Raw genomic sequence first — 25,476 nt, forward strand, 5'->3', positions numbered from 1 at the left:
GAGGCACTTACAGAGGTCCATGCCAGTCAGCTTCTGGAACTGTGAGCCGTTCCTGGTTAGCAAGACGCCATGAAGTCGCTATTCCTACTAATGCTCATCGCTGTCGCGCACAGCAAGAGCTACGATGGGTAAGTTTCCTCATAGATTATAGGACATTACGGCTTAAGGTTTTATTGGTGTTTCAATAAGATAACACAAGGTGAACTACATAATATAAGACTTCTTCCCAATGGTGTAGCAACGGTGGGGCACGTGCCCCCCATAAATTCCCAATAGAGTTCGAGCGATGACGCCGTGAAGAAAGGACGTGCACAACAAGAGCTCTGCGTTCGCTATTATTAATTGTGTGTAATTGCCCAACCGTAAACTGTCTGTTCCTTGCATGGAAAAGTCGTCAGCCATGCTGCCGGAACAACGAGGAGGGAAGAGACCAGGTGGCCGTGTTACGGGTCCCGCCATCCAGCACCCAGCAGCCCCGACAGACGAGGAGAGTGATAGCGCTGGAGAAGACACTGATCTAAGTCATAAGAAGTTTGAGATCTTCGTCAGGTCTACCCTTTCCAAGCTGGTAGAGGGTCAGCAGCCTTTTGAGGCTAGACTGGCAGAATCAATCGAGTTTAACAGTGAGAGAATCGCCAATTTAGAGACAGTTAAAACATGCCTTGAGAAGTCGGTAAGTTCCCTCGAAAAGGAACTTTCTGATGTGAAAGCTCGATTGTCCAAGCAGGGGAAGAAATTAACAAGCAAGAGCGGTTCGCAAGACGTAACAACTTCCGTGTGGTGGGAATGGCCAGGTCAGAGAATGAAAACTGTGCGGAGAAGATTTTAAATATCTTCTTTACGAAGTTTGGCTGGGACTCCAGCCTCACGCGAATCGAGCGCGCCCACCGAGACGGACGGGACAAGAACGGCCACCCAGCCCATAGCGGTCAAGCTGGATGAGGGAATGGCGACGGGCTTTGCAGGGATCACAGCTCTTTATCCTCGATGACCTCACACTGCAAGACTGGCAGGAGAACAAAAAAGTGGAAATCGGAGGTAAAGTCACTCTATGATAAAGGTACAAAACTGAGGTTTTTTGCTGGAAAATTGCGATCAAGTAGTGGTGAAGTCTTGCACTTCTTGAAATGAAATACAACGGAACTGTGATCCTTTTTGTGGGGTAATTCCACGCACATTTTGTGACAGATATTGAGTGTGTTTAGGGTGTTTATTCTGTATTTGGGGGCGATCTTTATGTTCCTGTTTGATTTGGAAAAGAGCTCTTGTGTGTCGAAATCATGTTTCCTTCCAGTAATCTATTCCACAGCGGGCTATCTGTCGACCAAAGGATTTGTTTTAGGGGTTGAAGAGGGAATGCTTCTATTTTTTCTCTCTTTTCTTGACGGAAGGTTGTTTTGTGGAATGCAAAGGGTATGGTTCTATGGGAGGGCGGGATTCATTTTAAAAAGTCATTTACCGAATTCTTCATCTACCGAGTTCTTTATTGTATCCTTTGGGCCACTGTGTTACATTCGTTTTAGGTATCCTTAGTTTGGTCTTGCTTTTCAAGTTTGTTTGTTTCTTTAAGACCATATGTGGAAACGAAATGATTTTCTTCGCATCACTATGCAAAAATTGTTTCAACGGAAAATACTCAGTTTTCAATAGCCTCGATGAATTGTCGTGGGCTGGGTAACCTTGCTAAAAGAAGAGACGTCTTTCATTTTCTTAGGAACAAACAATATTCGGTTTATTGTTTACAAGATGTGCATTTTACCAAGGACATGGAACAGTTTGTGGAGATTGAATGGGGTTTCAACTGTTTCTTCAGCTCATTCAGGAGCAACTCCAGAGGAGTGGTTATCCTTTTTAATAATAATGTGGAATATAAAGCCAAGTGGGTCAAAAAGGATGAAAATGGTTATTTGTTAATTATGGATCTAGAAACCAGTGATTACAAAATCACATTGGTCAACTTGTATGGACCAAATAACGATGATCCCAGTTTTTGCGATAATTTGTGCACGATTTTGCATGATTTGGATAACACTCACTCTATTCTGTGTGGGGACTGGAATTCGGTCCTAAATGAATCTCTTGATTGTGTGAACTATGTCAACCTGAATAATTCTCCGGCGGGAAACAGAGTTCTAAATATGTGTAATGATTTTGATTTACTTGATGTCTGGAGAGCACACAACCCGGATTCTCGTAGATATAATTGGAGACAACACCAAACTTTGAAGCAATCTAGATTGGATTTTTTCTAAATTTCATCACAACTGATCACTCTCTTAGTGACATTAAATTTGACCTCAGTGATATTAAACATGGTCAAGGTTACTGGAAGTTTAATAATTCGTTATTGACGGATAAAAATTATGTTGATGTAGTTAAGGATACTATTTGGGACTTGGTGGAAGAATATGCCGTGTCTCTATATTTACGTTTTAATCTTAGAAATATGCATCCACGAGATATCCATTTTGTTATTGATGATCAAATTTTCTTCGAAATGTTATTGATGAAAATAAGATCAAAAACTATTTCTTTTGCCTCTTGGAAGAAAAAAGAAACTAGGAAAGCGGAGGTTTTGCTTGAGAGGGAGAAAAATATTTTGTCTGATAAATTTCTGAGGGTGATCTTGATTCAGTTGATCTTTTAAATGTTCAACGAGCAGACCTTGTTGACCTTCGCAAAGCTAAAATGAAAGGTATTTTAATAAGATCCAAATCCCGTTGGATGGAGGATGGTGAAAAACCTTCAAAGTATTTTTTAAATTCAGAAAGGCGTAACTGTGTGAATAAATCTATTAACTGTATTATTAATGAAGCCAATTGTAGACTTAGTAGTTCCAAAGACATCCTACAAGAGGCTAGGAGCTTTTATCATAAACTCGGATTATTGACGATAACGTTGACCTCAAGTCACTTTTCGCAGCGGCTGGTAGGAGTATTCTTTCCGACTGTGTACGAAAAAGCATTGAGGGGCCTTTATCTCATGACGAACTTGTTCATGTATTAAAAAACGCGAAGAAAGGAAAGTCTCCGGGGTCTGATGGTTTTAGTTAATATGAATTTTATGATCATTTCACTTCAGACTTGCCGTGGTACTTACTACGCTCATTAAACAGGGGTTATGTCTCTGGTCATTTCTCTGTTACTCAGAGATACGGTATAATCACTCTTTTGCCAAAAGGGGACAAGCCTCGACAGTATTTGAAAAATTGGCGCCCCATTTCTCTTACCTTGTACAAAATTGCTTCTGCCTGCATTGTAGAGAGACTTAAATGTTGTCTTAAGTGTATTATTCATGAAAGACAGAAGGGGTTTATGGCAGATCGTTTTATTGGGGAAAATATTCGATTAATATATGACTTTTTTCAAGATGTATTTTGCGTTGGGAAGATGTTAATTATATACAACATCTTCCCAACGCAAAATACATCTTGAAAATAGTTTGCGGTACCCGCTGCTTCATTTGACTCGGACCGGCCAGCCGACCCCAGCAAGCTCAGTGGTCGAGTGGTTAAGACATCTGTACTAGTAAGCAGGAGGTCGTGGGTTCGAGTCCCACCCGAGAGTAAGCTTGTGAGGTTTTTTCGCAAGCTCTCGGACAAGCACTGAGCATACAGTGCTTATTAATATACGTTGGGTACGGGCAAACCGTTATATATAATTAATATATGACTTGTTGAGTGTCAGTGAATCTAATATTATTCCTGGTCTATTTCTGTCTATTGATTTTGAAAAAGCATTTGATTCCATATCACATAATTTCATTATTAAAGTTCTAGACACGTTTAATTAAGGCCCTTCTGTGAAAAAGTGGATCAAGCTACTTTATAACCAAGCCTCTTCTTCAGTTCTGGTTAATGGGTTCCTTTCTCAGTCGTTTCAAATTGGAAGAGGTTGTAGGCAGGGGGACGCGTCCGGACGGCTTAAGCCTTTATCTGTTCCTTATGTGTGCAGAAATTTTATCATGATGGTATGCATTGATAAAGATCCTCAAGGCATTGCGGTTGAGGGAATGGAATTTCGATTATCCCAGAATGCTGACAACACGGTTTTGTTCTTGAATGGCTCAGCGAAGTCAATGCAGGCTGCCTTCAGAATTCTTGACCAATTTCCTGATATGTCTGGTTTAAAGGTTAAAATCGAGAAGACGCATGCAATTTGGATTGGATCTATGAAAGATAGTGAGGAGAAGCTTAGTGAAGGGATCAACGTGAACTGGGTCTCGGCTACGCAACCTTTTAGAATTCTTGGTATAGACTTCTCCACTGATCTTAACACTATGATTTCGCTGAATTACAATAGGATTATCCCGACCTTACGTGGCCAGATTTTTAATTGGTCAAAGAGACATTTAACAGTGTTGGGCAGAATTGCTTTAGTTAGGCCTAAATCATTACTCATGTCAAAACTTATTAACCTTGTGTTAACCCTTCCCGATCCTCCCTGTGATATGATTAAGGAGTTAAATAGTCTGGTTTTTAATCTTATTTGGAAAGGACACGACCAAGTGGCCAGCAACCAAATTATACAAGATTATGGTCAGGATGGGTTGCGAATGGTTGATGTTCGGGTTTATTTAGAAGCTCTGAAAGTTACCTGATTACGTAGACTCCTCAAAGCTCAGTCCTCAGGTTGGTCTACTTTGTGCAATTGTATTTTTTATATTTCCCGATTGTCCTTATTGGAAGGTGGTTCAATTAAATTGATTGGTGCCTGGAGAGTTCGTAATGCATTTTGGTTCGATGTGTTTACAGCATGGTCTAACTTTACTTGGGCCCATTTGCCTACAAAGAAAGCGAAGGTATTGACGTTTTCTCTTTGGTTCATGGTAAAATTAAGATTAATGGCAGATGTTTTTATTATAAACATTGGTTGAGTAAAGGTGTTAAGTTTATTGGTGATTTAATAAATGAGAATGGCGCTTTTCTTTCTCTAGATGAGTTTAAGAATGTATTTGGTGTCAACACCAACTTTTTAGATTATTTTGGAGAGTTGAGAGCAATTAAGTTGTCCTTTAGAGAATTCATGTCGGAAAGTTCAGTTATTTACTTCCCATTTTTGCCGTTCAACTTCGAAGTGCTTTTAAAGGACCAGAAAGGATCACAAGGGATCTGTAATGTTTTAGTGCGTTTTAAACATGTGCAAAGAAAATTGATATATAAGTGGAATGTTAAACTGAATATAGATTTTGATCTTTCGAAATGGTCTTTAATTTTCAATATTCCATATACTTGTACAGTTGACACTAAACTACTTTGGTTCCAATTTAGATTAATACACCGGATCCTGGGAACTAATTTATTTTTGTCTAAGATTGGTAAGACAGATACCAATCTTTGTACATTCTGTAACGAGGAGGAGGAGACACTTATCCATCTCTTTCTGGTCCTCGGTATTTCTATGGATGAAAGAGAAGACCAATCCGTCTATTGCAATGGATAATAACGTCTTTTTGTTTGGCAACATCAATGTTAAACGTAATAGGAAAGTGGTTAAATTAATATTGTTGATCTGTAAATTCAATATAATGTGTAAAATGAAAATGAACGAAAAACGACCCTCACTTTCAGTCTTAAAAAGGATGTGAAGAATTATTATTGGATGGAAAAATTCATGATCTATGGAACTGGAACTAGCTCCCAATTTCACTATAAATGGGACCAATTCGTCATATTTGGCCAAGGTTAGCAGGTGTTTAATATTATTGGAATTTAAATCTGTATTTCTTATTTTATAAATTGTTAGCATGGATGTTTAAAAAGACACAGTGAACAATAAATTAGAATCCCAGAAAAAAATAAATAAATAAATTCCCGATACCCCCAGGTCCACCCCCCACTAAAAACAGATGAATGGATATTGACCGAGGCTAACAAAAGCTTTCCCTCAAAAAAACACACCCCTGGAAGCTGGTGCTCCCATAAGATGCAGACTCCCGTGCCCCACAACTGGTAAAATCCTAGCTACGCCACTGCTTCTTCCAAATTTCTTGGTAAAGTCAAATATGACTGTAAAGGGTACAACAGGGATGTCACACTCTAGACTAAAATCAAACTTCTAATTTTAAGCAGTGCTTTCGAATTCCAAACAAACACTGTATACCTTTCTGATAAATTTATGTATCATCATACTATTATTCATAAATACTGTACTTCAGACCGTCTCCCTTAATTCAACAACGTGCAACTTGACCGTGTATTAACATTAATGCCTGCCGAGAAGTGATAATTTCCGCTGCGTAAAAATCACGCGCTGGCACATAGATACGAGATCGAGTCTGATTGCTCAGGAGTCAGTGTGAAAAGGAAAGTAACAATTTAGAACAAAATCATTGGAAAACCATCATATGTTGACTTATTTTGACTCTCTGAATAAAAAGGTATTTATGACTGGGAATAAATTATGTGCTTGGCAGTGCGGCTCGGGCATTAGTCGCGTCCATTCTCCACGTTTAAGATCGGCCAAGCACGTATTTATCCTCTATCCGCGGCCTTCCGAGACATCGCATTTACAGTTGTGACAATTATCCGCACTGGCAGGATGGGAGGTGGGGGTGGCTTCGGAATCTCGTTGAAAAAGAGTTTAATCTGTTGACTTGTAAAGGAAAAAGAGACTTTCACCTTAACTACGAAAACTTGGCTGGCACTGCATGAGGGCAAATTAGACACACTTCCTGTGTATGGTATGCTAAGAATCGTTTTGCGTATGCCACAGTGCTTTAAAACCCTACCTGACCCAGAAATCAGTGAATACATGTATACCATCAAATTGTATTCACTCATATCAATTAGCAAGTCTTTAGAACTTATTTAGAGTCCCCATGGGTTTTCAATTTGGCTACAGAAAGACATTTTTGCAATGGACGCATTGGCAAAAGTGCATTATTAGGCCCCCCAAAAGACTCTGGTTTCTGGTCATGGGCTTGGTCCAAAAGTGGTGCGGTGACGCGGGTGTTTTTTTTCTCTCCTTTTTTTTCCCTTAGAAGTGATGCACATGCACATATACTTTAGAAGTATGGCCTTGTTACTATAAGAAGTGCGAATTAACAACTTTGAATGAATAAAACGACCATAAAATATGACGAGAGGCAATGGTTTCGGTTATCTCACTCAAACAAGAGGCTTCTATTCTTGACAATATTGAGCTTGTTAAAATACAGCAGCACAACCATGGAAAAAAATAAATGTGAAAAATGAATGTTCTGCTCCAGTTTCCGGTTTTAAATGAAATTCTCATGAGGTAGCTGTATATGGCATTCTGTGCACATTGTTTTCTGCTTTAGCTTAGAGGAATTACGGTTGCACGTCAAATAGCCTATGAAAAATAATTGAAGATATTTCAGCTCCACAATCAAAATGAAAATAAAATTCTCATGAGGTAAATGATATACTGTGCACATTGTTTTCTGTTTTAGCTCATAAAAAACATAATAAAATAAAATATAAAATATTTGGGGATGGGAATTCAGCTTAGAAAATAAAATCTCCTCTCACTCTAATCTACTTTGTTCTTGGCAAGTGACAGTGCATGAGTTATTACATGTATGATTGTCATAATGCGATGTCCATCGCCACTACATGCCTCACTGATACTGAAACAGACTTGCCCCTCACGGTTTGTTGATTAAATGTTTATATAAATTATTAAAAGCGTTTTTAATTTGTATACGTAAGCAGGACGTAAGACCACTTCGTTTGTCTGGTTCACAGACGTGTGCCCAGGTCTGAATCAATTGGCTAGGCCGGAAATTACACCGAATATTTGGCAGCATCTACGGCCAGTTCCCATAGAATCATGCACTATATCAAGGCGCAGCCAACTGATTCCGACAAGAATGACATCATCTGATAAGAGTGCCCGACTGAAATGTATGGAAGCCTAGGAGGATTCCTTCACCGTACATATTACTCAACCCCACCCATCAAAAACAAGTTAAAATTAGGCGGTAGCAGAATTCCTGCCGATCAAGTACGTTTGGCGGCTTTTGGCAAAATCGTTTCATGCTAAATAACAAAATTTGGCCAACGTGCAGGTCTACGGCGACGCTCGCTTTGACCAGAAACCGGAGACTTTATTTGGCCTTATTGTTCTCCACGAATGATGGCGCCCTCTATTGACAATTATTTAGAATTTCTGGAAAGAGTACGAACAGGCAATAGCTACCGTAGTTTTCAAAAATTTCTCAGTGTGATCATTTTAAAGAGACATCACCTTAGTTTGGAACTGAGATCATTATGGATTTGTATGTCATTGCAACACAACGGGAAAGGAGGGGCAAATGAAGAAAAGAAATCGTGTTACTTCGTTTCACTTAATATTCTTTGAAATTCTTGAATTTTTTTAAAGACTCTGATTTTTTTCTTTCAGAGGTATTATTTCAATAAACCAGGTTCGTCACTCTGTATGGGTCCCTCTTTCGCTAAGCATTTTGCTATTAAAGTATGTAATAATTTGGAAAATCGAACAAGTTGCCTTTTCCAGTGACCTCTCTTTCCCATTCAGGTATGTTTTTCAGTTATGTTTTTCAGTTCTTCCGAGAGAAGCAATATTCGTTAGGCGACTGTTTCCTCAGTGCGTTCTGAACCATTGAGGTCAGGGTATCGGATTATATATGTATCTTGCTGGCGATCTCAATGAAATTGGGCTCTTTTGTTCAACCCATTTTCCTTTCAAGTATTTTTCAGTTATCTTCCAGTTCAGGTTGAAAGTAGACCATGTTTCTGTCCATGGAGGTACCTGTAGCTCCACCAAAAACCACAATTTCAATTTTCAGTATTATTTAATTCTCAGAAGTCTTTGTCAACAGTTTTAATCAACATTTCTATGTTAATAAAAACCACACAAAATGTGTTGAAATATCTTACAATTGACGAGCCGAGTTCCAAATCAAATACCCTATTTGGCTAATCGCTAGGCGGTTGGAAAAACTCTGTTATCCACTATTTCAAGCCATGACACAAGACTGAGTTCGAAATAAGCACGAGCAGTTCGAAATGTTAGAAAGAAATATTTGGCTCGTTTACAACATAACTGGTACAAAAAATATCTCTAAACCCTCCAGCGTTCGTTGGAATTGACAAATGACATTACCCCTGACAAAAACCTATATTTCCTTCAACTACCTCTCAGCTTAAATTCCACCTAAGCTGTGTTAAAACCCTCAAATTACGACTAACCTTTGCACACTAAGTTACAACGAAGTCGATGGCCTTCTAGCGAATGCGATGACAATGAGCGCTGAGCGCTGGGCCCGACGGTCATTGGCAGCCGTCACATACGATATAAGCTACATATCTCAACAATAGATGGTGCTGTTCATTGTTCTCCAAACAACGTCAATTCCTGGCTGACGACAGCCTAGAAAGTTGATTTTTATTTTTTGGCACAATGATTAAATGCGCGACTTTTCCGCTGGCATATATTTGTAGCTAATTAATTAGTCAACCAATTTATGAATAAGCTAGACATTTTTGCCCTAGCCGTTTATAGTGATTGTAAAACTGCATCTATGTCGATGTGTATTTTTCTTGTTTGGTACTTTTCATAGTTTACTGTAAATAGTAAACGGGAATTTCTGCACCCTACTCAGTATTTTTCGAAAGCAAATTTGTATCAGCTAAAAGAGTGTCTAACAAGCTACAAAATGATGTAAAAGGTTTCTCTCTAAAGAGATAAATTTGTTTTTGAAAAGCAAAGTTTTTTCGTTAACATTTTTTCAATTATTATCACTCTACCTTTCTTCAAAAAGGCTAAGGTACGTACTTCAGTGGAATATACGGCAAAACTATTAAAAAAACAAAATAATTTTTGGTGAGCGTTATCGCATTAGATACTACTTCACTGATTAAAAGCATAACATAAAGGGGGAAAATTATGAAATATCTGGGTCTTTAATACAGCATAGGGTATGCATTTTCTGAAAGAGAGCTTTTACAGTTTGCTTCAATAATATTCTCAACCTTTCCACCTTTGCAGGTATCAAGTATTTGAAATCACACCCAAATCAAGAATTCAGTTTCAACAGATGATGGATTTGGACCACGAATTCTTTGACAACGTATGTATATCGAAGTAGTGTCTTAAAGGAGCATTCTTGACTTGGAGGGCTTACTGCAGTGGTTTTGCTCTAAAGATGCGTAGTTGATACGATGACAAACACGTATGCCACACTCTGAGCAAGACGTGGTGTTGACTTCGCACCAGTCCTGACGAAACATCAGTTCAGTGTGTATTCTCTTTTGAAAACAGCACAGATTAATAATAATTAATAAATCCTAATTTTGAGAAAAAAATTAGTGTATGTGATATACACAGAATAAACTAGGACCAAACAGGGTGTAAAGCCTGCGACCACTTTAGCCGATGGGGCCCAGCTTACGAAACACTTCATTCGGTCCCGGGTTAAACCCAACCGATGCAGAATTCTTATAGTAGCAATTTAATGGTTTTGTTTCTACCACTGCAAACATACAGCTTGATTTCTGGAAGACCGGTTCCGTCGGCGAACCCAGTCAAGTGATGGTGCCTCCCGTGCACGTGGACAACCTCAAGGAAGCTTTGGAAGAGTTGCAGATTGAGTTTGGGGTATACATTGACAACCTTCAACCCCTCATTGACGAAGAGACGAAAGCTATCACCTCACGTGAGAAGGCCACAACCTTAGCAAGTTTCGATTACAATGTATACCACAGCATGCAAGAGGTAGGCCCCCCGTAGGATCAAATTTAACTCGACTAAATGTCAGTATGTACAAGCCATGTTCTAAAAATGGTATAATACGAAGCAGAATTAGAGTCAAAAGATCGGAACATGTTTCCGAGAAATGTAATGCTTTTTTACAAATCGATTTTTTTTTTAATGTAATGTTTTTAAAACAGACCGTACTTCGAATTTTATGAAATTTTACAGACCTAACATGTTTTTAAGATTCGAATAAACTTTTTTGACCCAACATGTTTTTAAGATACGAATAAAATTTTTGGACTTAATATGTTTTTAAGATTCGAGTAAATTTTTTCATACCTAACATGTTTTCGAAATCCGAATGAAATTTGACAGACCTAACGTTTTCCAGATTCGAATGCATTTTCCCCGACAATAAACAGCCGAAGGTTTCAAGTTTTGACGGTGTTCGGTATGCGCATGCGCAGTCGAACTATAGATTTATTCCCGCTCCCTTAAACAATGGGGCAGTCAGTGCTATAAGCCCCATGTTTCGAATTAAGTCAAGCGACTACATACGACGTCCCTGCACGTATGTTCAGCCCCCATAGACTGTGCACTCATTCAGTTTGTGTATTCGCGCCTGTGCAATAGTGACATAATGGTTTTCGGCCTGAAAAATTATTCCAGCAGACGACGTATATCTTGGTGACCCATGTGGGGGATTGTATTGTCATTTCCATTGAAGACCTTGTGTATGAATAAATTGCCAAGAGTGTGTCAAATGGTGCAAAAAAATCGCCGATAAAAAAATCAAAGAAAGTGGAAAATGTCAATTTTTCGACTAAGTACAATTATGAAAATCTATTGTATTTTTATCTGGCTTTGTGTCCAATTTTCACACTTTTGTCGAATTCCCCTCAGATCACCGGTGATACTGTCTGGAAGACTTGTATCTATCAGTTAATTTTTTCAAGATCGAGAGCCATTTGTCTGAAATGCATTTCGTTTTTCATGCGGATTCAAATTTCCACACGAGTTTGGCAGCGGTCAAAAATGAGATGTCCGGATTTCGGGCATGGTGCATGCTCGTACCTACGCAGACCTGGATACGAGTGCGTTTGGTTACGAGTTGAATGCGTACAATCACGTCAAGTTGCCCGATTATCAGGCACAAACAAAAACTTCCCGTTCTCATCCATACCGTTTCCTTCTTACATGATACTTTCGCATTTGAGAGTTCATGATATTCCTCATTATTCACAAGTAAAGAAATGTCAGGGAAAACTCCCAGTCGGCAAAACTGAAAAAAATCCCCTCTAACATGTTGGTTCACTTCCAACTTCTGACTCTGTTACTTTTGAGGCATGTAAGAAAGACGGGCGAAAATTTGGCCGAAAAGGATTTTTATCGTGTGCAAGTTATCAAAAGGGACTTTGAGTGTTGAAATACTAATCGGTATGGAAATAAGGGGCAAACAACTTTTTCTGAGCTTGATGTTGATCGATTACTTTTGGGGTCCACCTGTCCGAGTCAACTGGCTTCTGGCTACAGTGGCATTCAGTACGCATGCGCACAAACTAAGCGAGGGGCATGAACATACGTGGCCCGGCGCGCTGTGGCTCGCACTCACGGGCGTCCAGACGACGGACATATATAAAAAAAAAAGTGGACTTGCAACGTCTTGGTATGAAAGAGAAGCCAACCAGCGGCCATTTTACCAAGCCGGATACAAATGCGCGGGTTGGCTCGCTTCTATTGACGCCAGGGAGAACAAACGCGGGCATTGCCGGGCAAGCTTGGTAAAATGGCCGCTAGTGGATTCAATAATTTCTATAAGCTGATTAAGGGCATTGCGAGTCCAGATCTACGACCAGCAAAACATCCGTGCCGTCAATGTATTTATGTAGTCGCTTGACTTAATTCGATATTTGGGGCTTATAGCACTGACTCGATTGTTTAAGGGAGCGGGAATAATTCTATAGTTTGACTGCACATGCGCATACCGAACACAGCCGAATCATCGAAAAAGATTCGGAACTTCGGGTACCATCGGGCCAAACACCGTCAAGAAGATGCTTTCTCAATTCGGATGCTTTCTCAATATTTGGATGCTTTTTAAAGTCGGATGCTTTCGAAATTCGGATGCTTTCTGAATTTGGATGAAATGCGGTGCGAAACTTGAAACCTTCGGCTGTTTATTGTCGGGGAAAATGCATTCGAATCTGGAAAACGTTAGGTTTGAAAAATTTCATTCAAATCTTCAAAACATGTTAGGTATGAAAAAAATACTCGAATCTTGAAAACATATTTCGTCCAAAAAATTTTATCCAAAAAAGATATTATTAGGTACGAAAGATTTCATTCGGTTTTGGAAAATGAATTCAAGAATTCAAAGTACGGTCTGTTTTAAAAAAACACTTGATAACAAAAAAAATCGATTTTAAAAAAAAGCATAACATTTCTCGGAAAACATGTTCCGATCTTTTTTACTCTAATTCTGCTTCGTAATATAAAAGCTTGTATTGATGTGTTATGTCAGTCGGGCCACTTCAATATTTCTGACTTCTGCAATAACTTTTACGGATTTTTTTTTGTTGTATCAAATGATCAGTTCTGCAAAGACTCCACAGATTTTACGTTGCCTTTTAATGGTAGATAATAAGAATTTTAAAAAATAGAGACTAGGAATAAATGTTGGAGTCTTTCAACATCTAATATAAAACAACACAAAGAGCATGTGTGTAAATCCGAGGGATGGAGAATATACCCCCCCCTCACGTTTTGAGGGGGGATGGGCCACTGAATCACACCCTAACTTTTTGTGGTGAGCAAAAAATAGAAGCAGATTTTGAAGGATTCTTTTTTAGACTTTAACGACTAAAATGCATTCAATACCACCCCAAATGGAGGAAAAATTTGAAGCCATAAATATGCCTTTCTGAAAATGTTACAGATGTACATCAATATCCTGAACAATGACCTCTTTTTAGAGTCATATGGTGCCCCCCCCTTTTCAATTTTCATGTCCAGGCAATCATCCCCTGCCTTTTCTCATCCCCTTCACCTCCAATTTCTGGCACAAATTTACACCACTGACAAAGAGGCACTCGTCCACTGTTTGTCCGGTCGGTGCGTCTCTGAACTTCTTTCTCAATTATCGTTCGTTTTTTAGATCTTGGACTGGATGAAAGCCTTTAGCCAAGCCGAGTCCTCAAGTTCTCTTACAATCAAGGAAATGCATCTGGGCTATTCAGTTGAGGGACGTCCACTCAAGGCATTGAAGGTGAGAAAAGGACATCATAAAGTATGACTGTATGGCTTTGAGTCTACTTGGTATCGTCCTGCATGTTAGGCTTCTCTAACCAAAGTTCAGGGTCCAGATTCTGTCACGCATTGAACAGTAAGTTTCTTCTTACAGATTTTTACAGGGAGCGGCCAGTTTGGGGCTTACACCCAAGGGGGCATACATGCTAGAGAATGGGTCTCGCCTGCCACTGTCATCAACCTCGTCCAAAAGGTCAGAAAATAATGTCCTGTAAAGTTTGCTATCTTACCAGTAATGCCCACATAACATTCCCCTTTTCCAAGATCCAAAGCTGACCGGCATATTTTTGAAAGTTTCCCCAAAGCAATTGCTTTAACTATATTACGAAGGAATTTCTGAAGTTCCCCTATATACTGAGAGTAACCTAGCAAACTCGATGCAGTGCCCTACAAAAGAATGCACATGCACCCAACCCTAAATGCGCGTTGCATCAGGATGTTCCCGATTCCATTCAGTCCCTGAGCAAATTCCACCCTTCTGATGCCTTATTTTAATCGCCAGTTCGTTGCAGCCTTCAAGAGTGGGGACAGCGTAGCCACCCAGTTTTTCAACAAGTTCGACTGGTACGTTATCCCTGTACTCAACGTTGACGGTTACCACTACACTCGTCCAGAGTCAGTAAGTCTGATTTTTTTTCAGTAATTCGGACATTTCACAAAAGTGCGCCTCCAAGAGTTTGCAACTCATTGACCTATCACAGTGCGCGAAATCTGTCGACCCAATGCGCGTTTGGAAAGGGTCGACAGATTTTGCGCATAGGGATTGGCCAACGCATTGCGAACTCTTGGAGGCGCACTATTGTGAATTGCCCGTATACGATAAATCCAATGGGCCATTAGCACAAATTACTCTTGGCTTAGCCCTTGCTCCCCACATGGTCTGATAAAAGAATGATATTCCTCCAAAATGGTTATTTCCCGTCTCTTACAGGAAAGCACATAAATTTACTGAACAGTAACTATACGTAAGCACGTCACGAGCACAATTAAAGGCATAAACATTTGCGCTACACCTCCCACTTCCAAATGACGACACTTCGGCACGCTTCTATGGGTTTTGTAAGTGGAGACGTAGTGAAAGCTAACGCATTGTACAAAGCTGCAGTAGAAACATTGTGAGAAATTTTCCTCCACTCCCACTTCTGAGGTAAAATTCCAAAGTTGTACAGAATTACAAGTTGTACATACGTCCACGGAGGCTTCTTTACCTCCATGGTACATTTATTCTCGTATATACGAGCAACTGAAATTTTAACTCAGAACTGAGAACTGAATTATTATTTTTGTTCCTAAAACAGCTTCGTAGCAATGCACAGACTTGACAAAAACACCAATAAAGCAAACTTACAGCTAGACATGAAATGTAGGATTAATTTTCTTGTCTCTTCTATATCTCCTGATCATCGCTCCAAGTCTGAAAAACACTCCTGCTCCATCTAAAAAATATACACAAAACGCTCACCAAATACAATGTATATCTACCGCTGCTCTAGAATCTTGTAACTCTTGCCATCGACACCGTAACCGACAATCTCACGGGACTTCAGAGAGCTTGTAGTATTCACGTATGTTCACTCCCATCCCATGCCCTTGTGCACCACTTAGTTGAGAGTTAGCGCATGCACACTCGATCACTTTACTGTGGATTTTGAGGCAGGCTATGTCGGACATCGTTGGGACACTTCTTTCCGCGGATGGAGATCATAATTTTTTTGAACAAAATACAAACAAATAAAGTTCACGGATATAACCTGATAACTAAAAACTGATTTGACAACATTACTCTATTGATGTGTTAATTATTCACTTACATTTCTTCGACTAACCTCATTTTGCTTGTCACAGCCAATCAGAAGTTCCTTCTACTACTCCTTCTACTGTGCACAGACAAATTAAAGGGGATGGGTTAAACCAATGTAATATATGAACCCAGTTGCATACAATTTGAAACAAATTCTGAAAAATTGATTTTTACAAAAAAAATAAATACGATCAGATTTGAAAGAAAATACGTCCACGGTCTTTCCATTTTAAAACAACTTGTCCAGTTTATCCAAAGTGTACTAAGACGCCAAAAAATAATAAGGCCTAGAAACTTTAATTTTGCAGGCTGTTTTAAACAATAATGGTATAAAGACATTTTAGACTTACAGTTAAATTGTCTTGATATTTCTCGGGCTTTCGAAAGTAATTAGTACGGATGCTTAAAGTGACCATCTGCGTTTTTATGTTTCCAAGATATTTTGTGTGTTCTGATATTTCGGACGTGATTCCCATATAGTATGATCGGGGAAAACATCTGTTCCAGATATGATATCACAGGAAAGACGTCTTTCTGCAGTAGAATATAACAAAAAGACGTCATTCCCAGATACAGTATCACTGACAGATGTCTTTCTTAGATAGAATATCACGGAAAGATGTCTTTCCTAGAAATGACATCGGGGAAAAACGTCTTTCTGAGAAATGACATCAGTGAAAGACGTCAAAAAGATCTCCCCATACCGTCTTTCCAAGATAATATATGTGAGCGTACATCTTGGAAGCGTGGAAAGGCCGATGATCACTTTAAGCTTCCGTAAATCATTAATCTTGCAGACATCCTTATTTATCACTGAATGAAGAACCAAAGTAGTTTATAACACATGCAAGTATACTTACAGAAATACTTGAAATATCTTTTCCTGTAGTCACCCAACGATCGTATGTGGCGTAAGAATCGACAATCAACCTCCTTTTCCTTCTGTAAAGGAATCGACATGAACAGAAACTACGGCCACGAATGGGGTAATCTTATTTCCTGATTGAAAAAGAGGCCGAACGGTCATTTGTGAACAAATCCAAGAGAACTGTTTTGGGCGAATGAGTTTGAGGCAAGATGTATTAGCCTTGCTTTATTTACAAACGCTGACCCCCGTTTCGTGTGGATGGAAATTTTTGTACAAATTTAACCGATAGATTTCCCTACACATCTGCCCCATGAGAAATATACACATGAAGCAAGATAGAGACGGAGAGAACCCCCCCCCCCGTGTTGGTCATTGTTTCACTGTAATCTGACGAATTCTTTTCGGACGTCTAGTGCGGAGGGGGGTGTTTGGTATTAACAATAGTGTAGAGTATGTGAAGTGATTGGATATGTTGGGGGTAGCCCTCCGTCTCATTTTTCTGGATATAGACGTATAGACCTTTTTCACCCACGTGACTGGATTGCGCTAAATGTAAACAACACCACCAGTGCGGACTGCCTTGGCTACAGTGATCGCATTATATTCCTACGGGCAGCTTCAACCACGTACAAGCGCACGAGCGAACTCTGCATGCTTGACTAATTTATCTTGAATAAGTAGATTACCATTACAACACTATTCACTCATTACCGTCACAACATCTACATCGCAGCCCAGCACGATTGTGACATCACAGGAAAGAGGTCTATCCGAGTACCCGGCTCGTGGGTGTGACGGCAATTCAGTTTAAACCACGCCCAATGCACTTCAAATAGCACGTATGTTCATGCCCCTCGCTTAGTTCGTGCGCATGCGTACTGAATGCCACTGTAGCCAGAAGCCAGTAAAATGGCTCTTGACTCGGACAGGTCGATCAACATCAAGCTCAGAAAAAGTTGTTTGCACCTTTTTTAAATACCGATTAGTATTTCAACATTCAAAGTCCCTTTTGATAACTTGCACGTAAAATTTAAAAAAATCCTTTTTCGGCCAAATTTTTGCCCGTCTTATCTACGTACCTCCAAAGTAACAGAGTCGGAAGTTGGAAGTGAAGCCAACATTTTAGAGGGGAGTTTTTTCAGTTTTGCTGAGTTTTCCCTGACATTTCTCTACTTGTGATAATAATAATAATAATATTAATAACACAGTTTTTATATAGCGCATCACACCAAAGTCTTGATGCGCTTCACAAGAAACAACAATTAAAAGCAATTAATGGAACAGGTAAGTTTTAAGGACTGCTTTAAATTCATTTTCGAATAGTGAGGAATATCATGAACGCTCTAATGAGAAAGTATAATGCAAGAAGGAAACCGTAGGGATGAGAACGGAAAGTTTTTGATTGGGCCTTTTAGTCGGGCAATTTGACGTCGTTGTACGTATTAGTGCAATACAGTAAAGTCAACTCGTATCGAAACGCACTCGTCCCCAGGTGTGGGTGCGTGTACGTGTATACCATGCCCCAAATCGTGACATCTCATTTTTGACCGCTGTCCGGTCATGTCGGACTCAGTGCGGATATTTGAATCTGCATGAAAAACGAACCGCATTTCAGACAAATGGCTCTCGATCTTGAAGAAATGAACTGATGGATACAAACGATTCATCAGGCTTCCAGACAGTATCACCGATGACCCGAGGGGAATTCGACAAGAGTGTGAAAATTGGGCACTTAAGTAAGTTGAAAAACACGGAAAATGATAAAAATAGATCCGAAGTAAAAAAAGAGTTTCTAGTCTTTTATGTGGCATCAAACTTATTTCAAGGTAAACCCGGCAAAATTATGAAAATTTGACACAAAATTAGCTAAAAAACGATAATTTTTCATAATTATCCTTTGTCGTAATATTGACGTTTTTCCACTTTGATTTGTTTCAGAAGCTATTATATATCACCATTTGATAGATTCTTGGCAATTTATTCACACACGAGGTCTTCAAGGGAAATGGAAAGACACATCCCTCACCCATATGTGTCGTCTGCTAGACTATCAGTTTTCAGGCTGACGACAATATGTTGCTATTGCGCATGCGCGAATTCACAAACAAAACGCACGCACAGTCTATGGGGACCGAACATACGTGATAGAGAGACGTGCGCTGATCGCCGTTTACATGGAACCATGGAACCGGTTAACGCGCAACTTAAGCGATCGTCCGATAGGAGCCTGCAAATCGTGGCACGTCCGTGTGTATGACAAAGTCATTCACGAACAGGATAGGGAAAGTGGTATTTCCATTTAGGCCTAGTTGTACATGCATTTTATTATTCAGTACATTGATAGGTACATGTACAATTTTCAAATACAAGTAGTTTGAGTTATTCTTGCAGTTGCATTCAAAGACTGTACGTCATTTAAACAATTTCTGCGTCCCAGTTAAAGGATTTTTCTTGACGGAATATTTCGATTTTCCTACCAAACTTATACAGTTACAAAAAATGGTTCAATACATTTGTGGCGGGTGTGTCTCTACACCAAAACTTAACAGAGTAACAGTATGGGAGAAAGATTTAAATATTCTCTGAAAAGGGGGTTCCTTTTGGGGCAGGGAGTGTGTATGTGGATTTTAAGCCTTTTGTGGGGATACAGGTCCCTAAAGGTCCTTAGAATATGGCCTTGGCGTGTGAGCGGCCGATTGAAAATGTACAGGGTATGACTTTGGTGATCTTATTCTCTCATATTTTCTGGCTGTGTTCGGTTTTTCTTCAGAAAATCTCATGAAATCGTTTTGCTATTAGTTTCAAATTTAAGTGGAATTTTTAAAACTCTGTAAAAAGAATTCATAATCGTAATATTACCTGGGAGCTGTGCGCACGAGATCGCCGTTTCTTAGTATCTCTTTTATCGTAACTATATAAACTATATTCTTGAAGCCAACCTGTGCATTAAATTTGTTAAAACACGCACTGATGTTTATCGTACATGTACCGGTACTGTACCCATTTGGTACGCTGCTTTCTGCACTTGGGAAATCTGAAGAACCAGATTTCTTTCTCTTTGGAATCTGCACTTTGTCTTGTACAACCCCACACACAAAAACTGGACATACCGTTTCTTTCAGTAGTACTATGTACATGTACATTGAACATCTGTACGTCTTTTGACAAATGCACAGGTTGGCTCTAGAATGTAAAATATACTACTTATGATGGGAGGGGCCATACGAAGAAACGGCGATCTCGTGCGCACAGCTCCCAGGAAAAACAACGACTATGAAGTCTTTTTACAGAGCACTAAAAATACCACTTAAATTAGAAACTAATTTAAAAAACGATTCAATGAAATTTTCTGAAGAAAAAACTAAACCAAGCCAGAAAACCTGAGAGAAAATGATCACCAAAGTCGCACCCCTGTACATTTTCAATGGACCGCTCACACTTCTTGCCGCCAAAGCCATTTGTAAGCTTGCGTACATAATTATGAGTTATTAATGAAGAGGTTGCTCAGAGTTGTTCAAGTCAAACATGTGCTGAAAGCGCAAGCCATGCCAAAGAATCTTCATAAATTGGGAAGGACTTCCAGCCAGTACTTGGAGTGTTATTACATGTATTAGTTATTAGTTATTAACAATAACTGTGTTAACTTTCCAAGGTGGGTCTGGTTCCTCTAGCAACCCCTGCAGTGAAGTTTATAGTGGAGAATACGCATATCATGCGAAGGAACTCAAAATGGTCACGGACTGGCTGCTCAACCTGAAGAAAAGTCAGACCTTTATGATCCACGTGGATGTCCACAGCTTCAGCCAGTATTGGGTCTATCCTTACAGCTACACTTACAGTCAATATGATAGGACCAGAGATCATGATGACCTGGTGGGTATATCAAAGCACAGGGTGGGATTGCATGATGGTGGTTCAGTGGTGTATGGATCGAGTGTAACCATAGAGGAACGACACAGGAGAATTCTCAACTGCCCGGGCTGTAACATCTGGCCAATTACCGCTTTCCGGCATACCTGGTACATGTATGTCCATAGAGCGCAGCGAACGCTTGCTACGCGCGCATCTTGTTTCACAACCATGAAACCCCTTTGTACCCGATGATCACCGTCGCAATTGTCGCTGGTAATCTACATCCTTAAAATTTTGTGAACTGAGGTATGGGAAATTGAATATTCATTCATTTGTCATGACAACATCAGATTTAATGCATGCGCAGTTTCTTGCGTTAGTTTTATTTGAATCATTTTTATTATGGCAGTTGCACAAAAGCGTACTTTATGAGATTCCATGATCACTCCCTGTGTTGAAATACCGCATTTTGTTACTTATGAACTTAGCTGTCCAGTAAAAGTCAACATTTTGTTGGCCAGTGTTTGCCAATTTTGTACCAAGACTTTGAAAACTGATGTATTGGAGGGAGTAGAATAAAATGACCAACCTTGCATGGATAATGAATGGAACAGTGTATCAAATTTTAAAAACTATTATTAAAGATGGCAAAAGTGGGTCTAATATCAGGGATTTTTCCGTATTTCCTGGTCACAGCAATAATTTGTATTTAATTGCAAGCAAAAAACTACAAATATTGCTAAGATGTTACTCGCCCCGCTTGTCCCACTAAGATGCAGGCGGTAATCAGGCATTTTTGGGATGTTTTCTATTATTCGGTCGATTCGGCGGCCATCATTGAACACTCTGAAGTACCAGAGTTGCTCCTTCTGTGCCCTTCCTCTTTGGTATAAACGATAATTAGCACACACGTCGGACTTCTGTGAGGGTGGGTGGATTTAAAGCCTACCTACTAGTCCGAGTTACTTGGACCCAACAAATCGCCATAAAAAAATGTCCAAATGTTTTTTTAAAAAGGCTATTTGTAGGGTCAAACTTACTTGGACTAAGAATACGTACTTTTACGATCCAGACGAGACCTGCTACTTTCTCAGAAAATTTGTAGGCCCCAGATGTACACCTTTGTACGCATTTACTTGTAGCAAGCTTTCGGGAGATTGGATTCCGATATTTTTTCTGGGGCTTCCGATTTCGGTCATATCAATTTGCCCTTTCATTATAATAGCAGACTGATTACAATTTATTTGCTTGTCCATAAAGCTTTGGTTATTTCATGGTACTCAGAACAACAAACAGAACAGTCTCACTCTGACCAAATCTTTGAAGTCTTTTATAGACCGACATGGGTGATTCAAATAACACAGCCAGAGGACTTGCAATATTTTTTTACTGCTTCACTTCACAGGAACGGGTGGCCAAGGCTGCGACACAGGCACTGACAGCAGTGCATGGCAAAAAATACAAAACAATGACATCTGGAGACTGGTGTAAGTACATGTACTTCCGAAAACGAGTGATAAACGCATCTTGAAATTCTGCCCTTATACTGGTTTGATTCATAACATGGTGGAATGCAAAGAATAAGTGCAAAAATTGGGAAAGACTAAAGCCAGTTAATTAACTGGCCTTGCCTATCATTTCGCAAACAATCTCAATCTGAATTGGTTTTTTAAAGCAAAGTTTGAACTAAACACGCTGAATGTAGAATTACAATGAAAAAGAACAAAGTGTAACTGGTGGGAAACTGAACGATGCAACAATTTTAACTGACGAAGATGGGTTTGCAGTCTAAACTCTGTTTGACACTGATGCATGCAACCAGGTCATTCTACTGAAAGGAAGACACAAATTTCTATTTTGCTTTGAAAATGATTTTTTTCATGATTTATGTTCAAAAAGTCGTATCTTCTTTTAGTGCTCCCTGATCACCACTTCCCAGGTTATATCGTGTAATTGGGGTGTGATCCCTGGCCACATGGTGTTTCACTGAGGTTTAATGGTTTCTGGCTAGCGTCGCCCGAACAGAGATATTGACAAATGGGAAGAGCCACCAACATTGGGCTGGGTAGCTCACTTGGTAGAGCACTGGTACGGGGTTCCCGAAGCTGCGGGTTCACATTCCCTTCCAGTCAATTTCTTTGTTCATCTTCATATTCATTCATAAGCACCTACTCAGTTACCCTATATGATTTGTTTCATTAATTTCTTTGAAAATGTTTAAAAAGGCAAGTCTTATCTTGAGGGCAAGGTCATATTTTTTACTTTTCACTGATGAAAACCCTGGCATCGAGATAAGACTCCCTCAGTTTGTAACTAACTCTAATTCACCCAAATCCTTCAAAATCCACTAGGATATGAGGTTTTTGAGGGATTGAGGAAGGTAGAGACAAGCCACTACTTTCTGTCACAGGACTCGATGCAACTTGAAAATTAAAACCACACAAATGTGTGGTAGTGGAGGATTGTGAAGAATTAAGGGAAAGTGCTGATCGAATCGCTAGGGCGCTTAGGTTAATCAACTTTGTATCCCCAAAATTTGTGTTCGACAGACCCGGCAGCTGGAGCGAGTGAGGACTTTGGATACGAGATCTTAGGGGCCAAATACTCCTACACTGTGGAAATGCGGGACACAGGATATTATGGGTTTGAGCTGCCTGAGAATCAGATCAAACCTTGTGGAGAAGAAACCTACGCTGGGTTCAAAGAGTTGTTCCGACAGGTCCTGAGAGAGGTTTAAGCATAACTTAGAGGGGTTGGAACAGGAACTGACAGTAAAGAAAAGATTATTATAAAATAATCGAGAAAATGTTATTAAATAAAAAAAGTAAACGATACAGTTTGAAAGCAACACTACTGTAATACTAATGCAATGGAACGCCGCTATAACGAACACGACTGGGTCCACGCTAAATGTTCAGTACCTCGGTCGTCAGGTATAGCGAAATCAACTGCCGAACATTTCGTTACCATGTTAATTAAATAGCGCCTTCTCTTGTCTAACTGAAGTGCACTCTCTTGTGAAACTATAATTCGCTGTTTTCGTGATGTTTTGCCGTTGCGTTAACGTTTGAAGTTTCTAGAAATGTATCTGTTAATTATTTTTGTTTTTTATTAAATCTTGAATTTAAATGATATTTAGTTTATTCTACAAGTCGTGAAGCTACCGCTCAGGATCGATATCTGATTCATGCTGTGGCGCATTTGCAAATGCATAATGTTCGGTAAGTTTTGTTTACAAAATATTGGGTGCCAAGGACGATGTTCGGTACAGTCGAATGTTCGGTACAGCGGTGTTTGGTATAGCGACGTTCCACATAAATGATTGACGGTCACAAAGAAGAATGTAAAACCTTTAAATAAACCCTTCTAATTATGAAGGAATCTTGTGAAACAGTATCCATCAAAAGGAAAGTGACAGAAAGTAAGAAAAGATTCTCAAAAGAAAATAAGGGAAAGTGTCCTACGGGTTTACGGAATGGTAATGGGTATTGTGAGTAAATACGAAGAAACCTAAAAGCACTCTGACAAAAACTCAGTGCTGACATTTAGACTTGGACCGCGCAAGCCGATGTAGCGAACCCTTTTATTTTAAACAGGAGGCCTTGTTGCATTTTTCTTCCAAATTTACCTGTAAGATGTTTGAAAACTTTTAAATGAAAACTGTCAATAGAGGGGCACATAGTCAAGACAGGTAATATGTTCACGGTACATGTAATTCATTGTGAAAGTGTTCTGCGTTTATAAAACAGGGCACAAGAACTCACAGGGTGACATGATGCCTCCATTCTTCTCGGCAAATTTATTCAAAAATGACGAAAAAAAAACGTTTTCCCTCGGACAGTATATCACTAACTTTATTCACTTTTTTGCTGCATACAACAAAAACAAACAGAATTCACTTTTCTGATTTTAATTATCTTAAACAATGTCACCTTGCACATTTAACTGTAGAATCAAATGAAACTGAATTAACTGAAGATATGATTGTAGACCACAGTGTCGGTTATTGAATGACACATGTTCACTCAACTCTGCAGTGACGTTAAATGAATGTCGATCTGAGCTTAAGAATAAACAGAACATTGTATGGGCAAGTATGCAAATAAGCTTTTCGTTTGGTTGGTATATTCAGTTTGTGTCATCGAAAGGGGGAAATGGGCGCTATGTGCATGAAAAGGAGCCTGTTTTGTAACAAGAGAATGGTGAAATTTCAGGCTTTTCATGGTGAAAGACAGCAATAGGTGGAAAGGCTTGCAGTAGCACCATGCGAAGGAATATATCTCTCTTATGAGTATGTGTGGTTCTGAAAAGAACCGGGAGTATGCTCAACGTTTCGGACTGCGTGCTCAGTCTGTCGTCAGGAGAGAAAGGTGATTTTTTAATCCATTTAAATTCCCTTCCTTCAAAGGCATGTAAAAAGCACTTTAAAATATAGCCTACCCATATGAAAAGCAATGAGAGGCTACACGAAATAATTACCAAACTTTTGGCCCTTCCCCCAAATAGGATTTTGGATATACCCTAGTTAGTGCTCTATGGAACATCTACACTTCCATACACAACGTGCCACAGAGTTCCCTTTGGGATACATGCCAGAACTTACTTGTGTCCAGAACTGAAAAAAGAGAGTATATGCTCTGCTACAATCAGTGGCAGAAATTTGTGGCAGAAATTAGGGATGGGCATTTAGGGGGATCTTTTTATTGGATGGTGGGGGGGACTGACATGAGACACTATATGGGGGGCGATGTTTATGATAAATGCACATCTGTATTATGTACATACATTAAATCCATGCACAATATTACAGAATGTAAGTTATTAAGTCTTCACAATCCTCTTTTTGCTCGCCACAAAAAGTGGGGGGTTGGTTCTATAGCCCCCTCAAATCATGGGGGGGGGGAATATATCCCCACCCACCCCCTACCAGAATCCCCTGTGGATACATTATACAGGTTTCCGTCTAA

General features: G+C 39.5%; 1 protein-coding gene across 2 annotated transcripts; it reads left to right on the forward strand.

Annotated features, from left to right (window-relative positions):
• On the forward strand, positions 1–24,615 carry LOC110979641 (carboxypeptidase B-like). 2 transcript variants are annotated; one of them, XM_087132662.1, is made up of 10 exons: positions 1–128; positions 9,975–10,056; positions 10,473–10,700; positions 13,837–13,947; positions 14,083–14,181; positions 14,491–14,607; positions 16,679–16,775; positions 20,310–20,530; positions 21,915–21,996; positions 23,059–24,615. In XM_087132662.1, the coding sequence occupies exons 1-10, from the start codon at positions 70–72 to the stop codon at positions 23,244–23,246; spliced, it is 1,284 nt and encodes a 427-aa protein (XP_086988788.1). In that variant the 5' UTR covers positions 1–69; the 3' UTR covers positions 23,247–24,615. The 2 variants fall into 2 exon arrangements, with proteins under 2 accessions (XP_086988788.1, XP_086988793.1); XM_087132667.1 differs by lacking the exon at positions 1–128 and adding an exon at positions 954–1,038.
• The last annotated feature ends 861 nt before the right edge of the window (positions 24,616–25,476 follow it).

This window comes from Acanthaster planci, linkage group LG01, assembly GCF_054643075.1.
Source record: "Acanthaster planci isolate LZ-2023a linkage group LG01, COTS_SCS, whole genome shotgun sequence".
In the NCBI taxonomy this organism is placed as follows: domain Eukaryota; kingdom Metazoa; phylum Echinodermata; class Asteroidea; order Valvatida; family Acanthasteridae; genus Acanthaster; species Acanthaster planci.

Excerpts from the sequence above, each read along its gene's own strand:
- LOC110979641 (XM_087132662.1), top strand. The coding sequence starts at position 70 with ATGAAGTCGCTATTCCTACTAATGCTCATCGCTGTCGCGCACAGCAAG. Across the intron at positions 10,057-10,472 it reads ACCACGAATTCTTTGACAAC|CTTGATTTCTGGAAGACCGG; the intron begins GTATGTATATCG and ends GCAAACATACAG. Across the intron at positions 14,608-16,678 it reads ACTACACTCGTCCAGAGTCA|TCACCCAACGATCGTATGTG; the intron begins GTAAGTCTGATT and ends CTTTTCCTGTAG.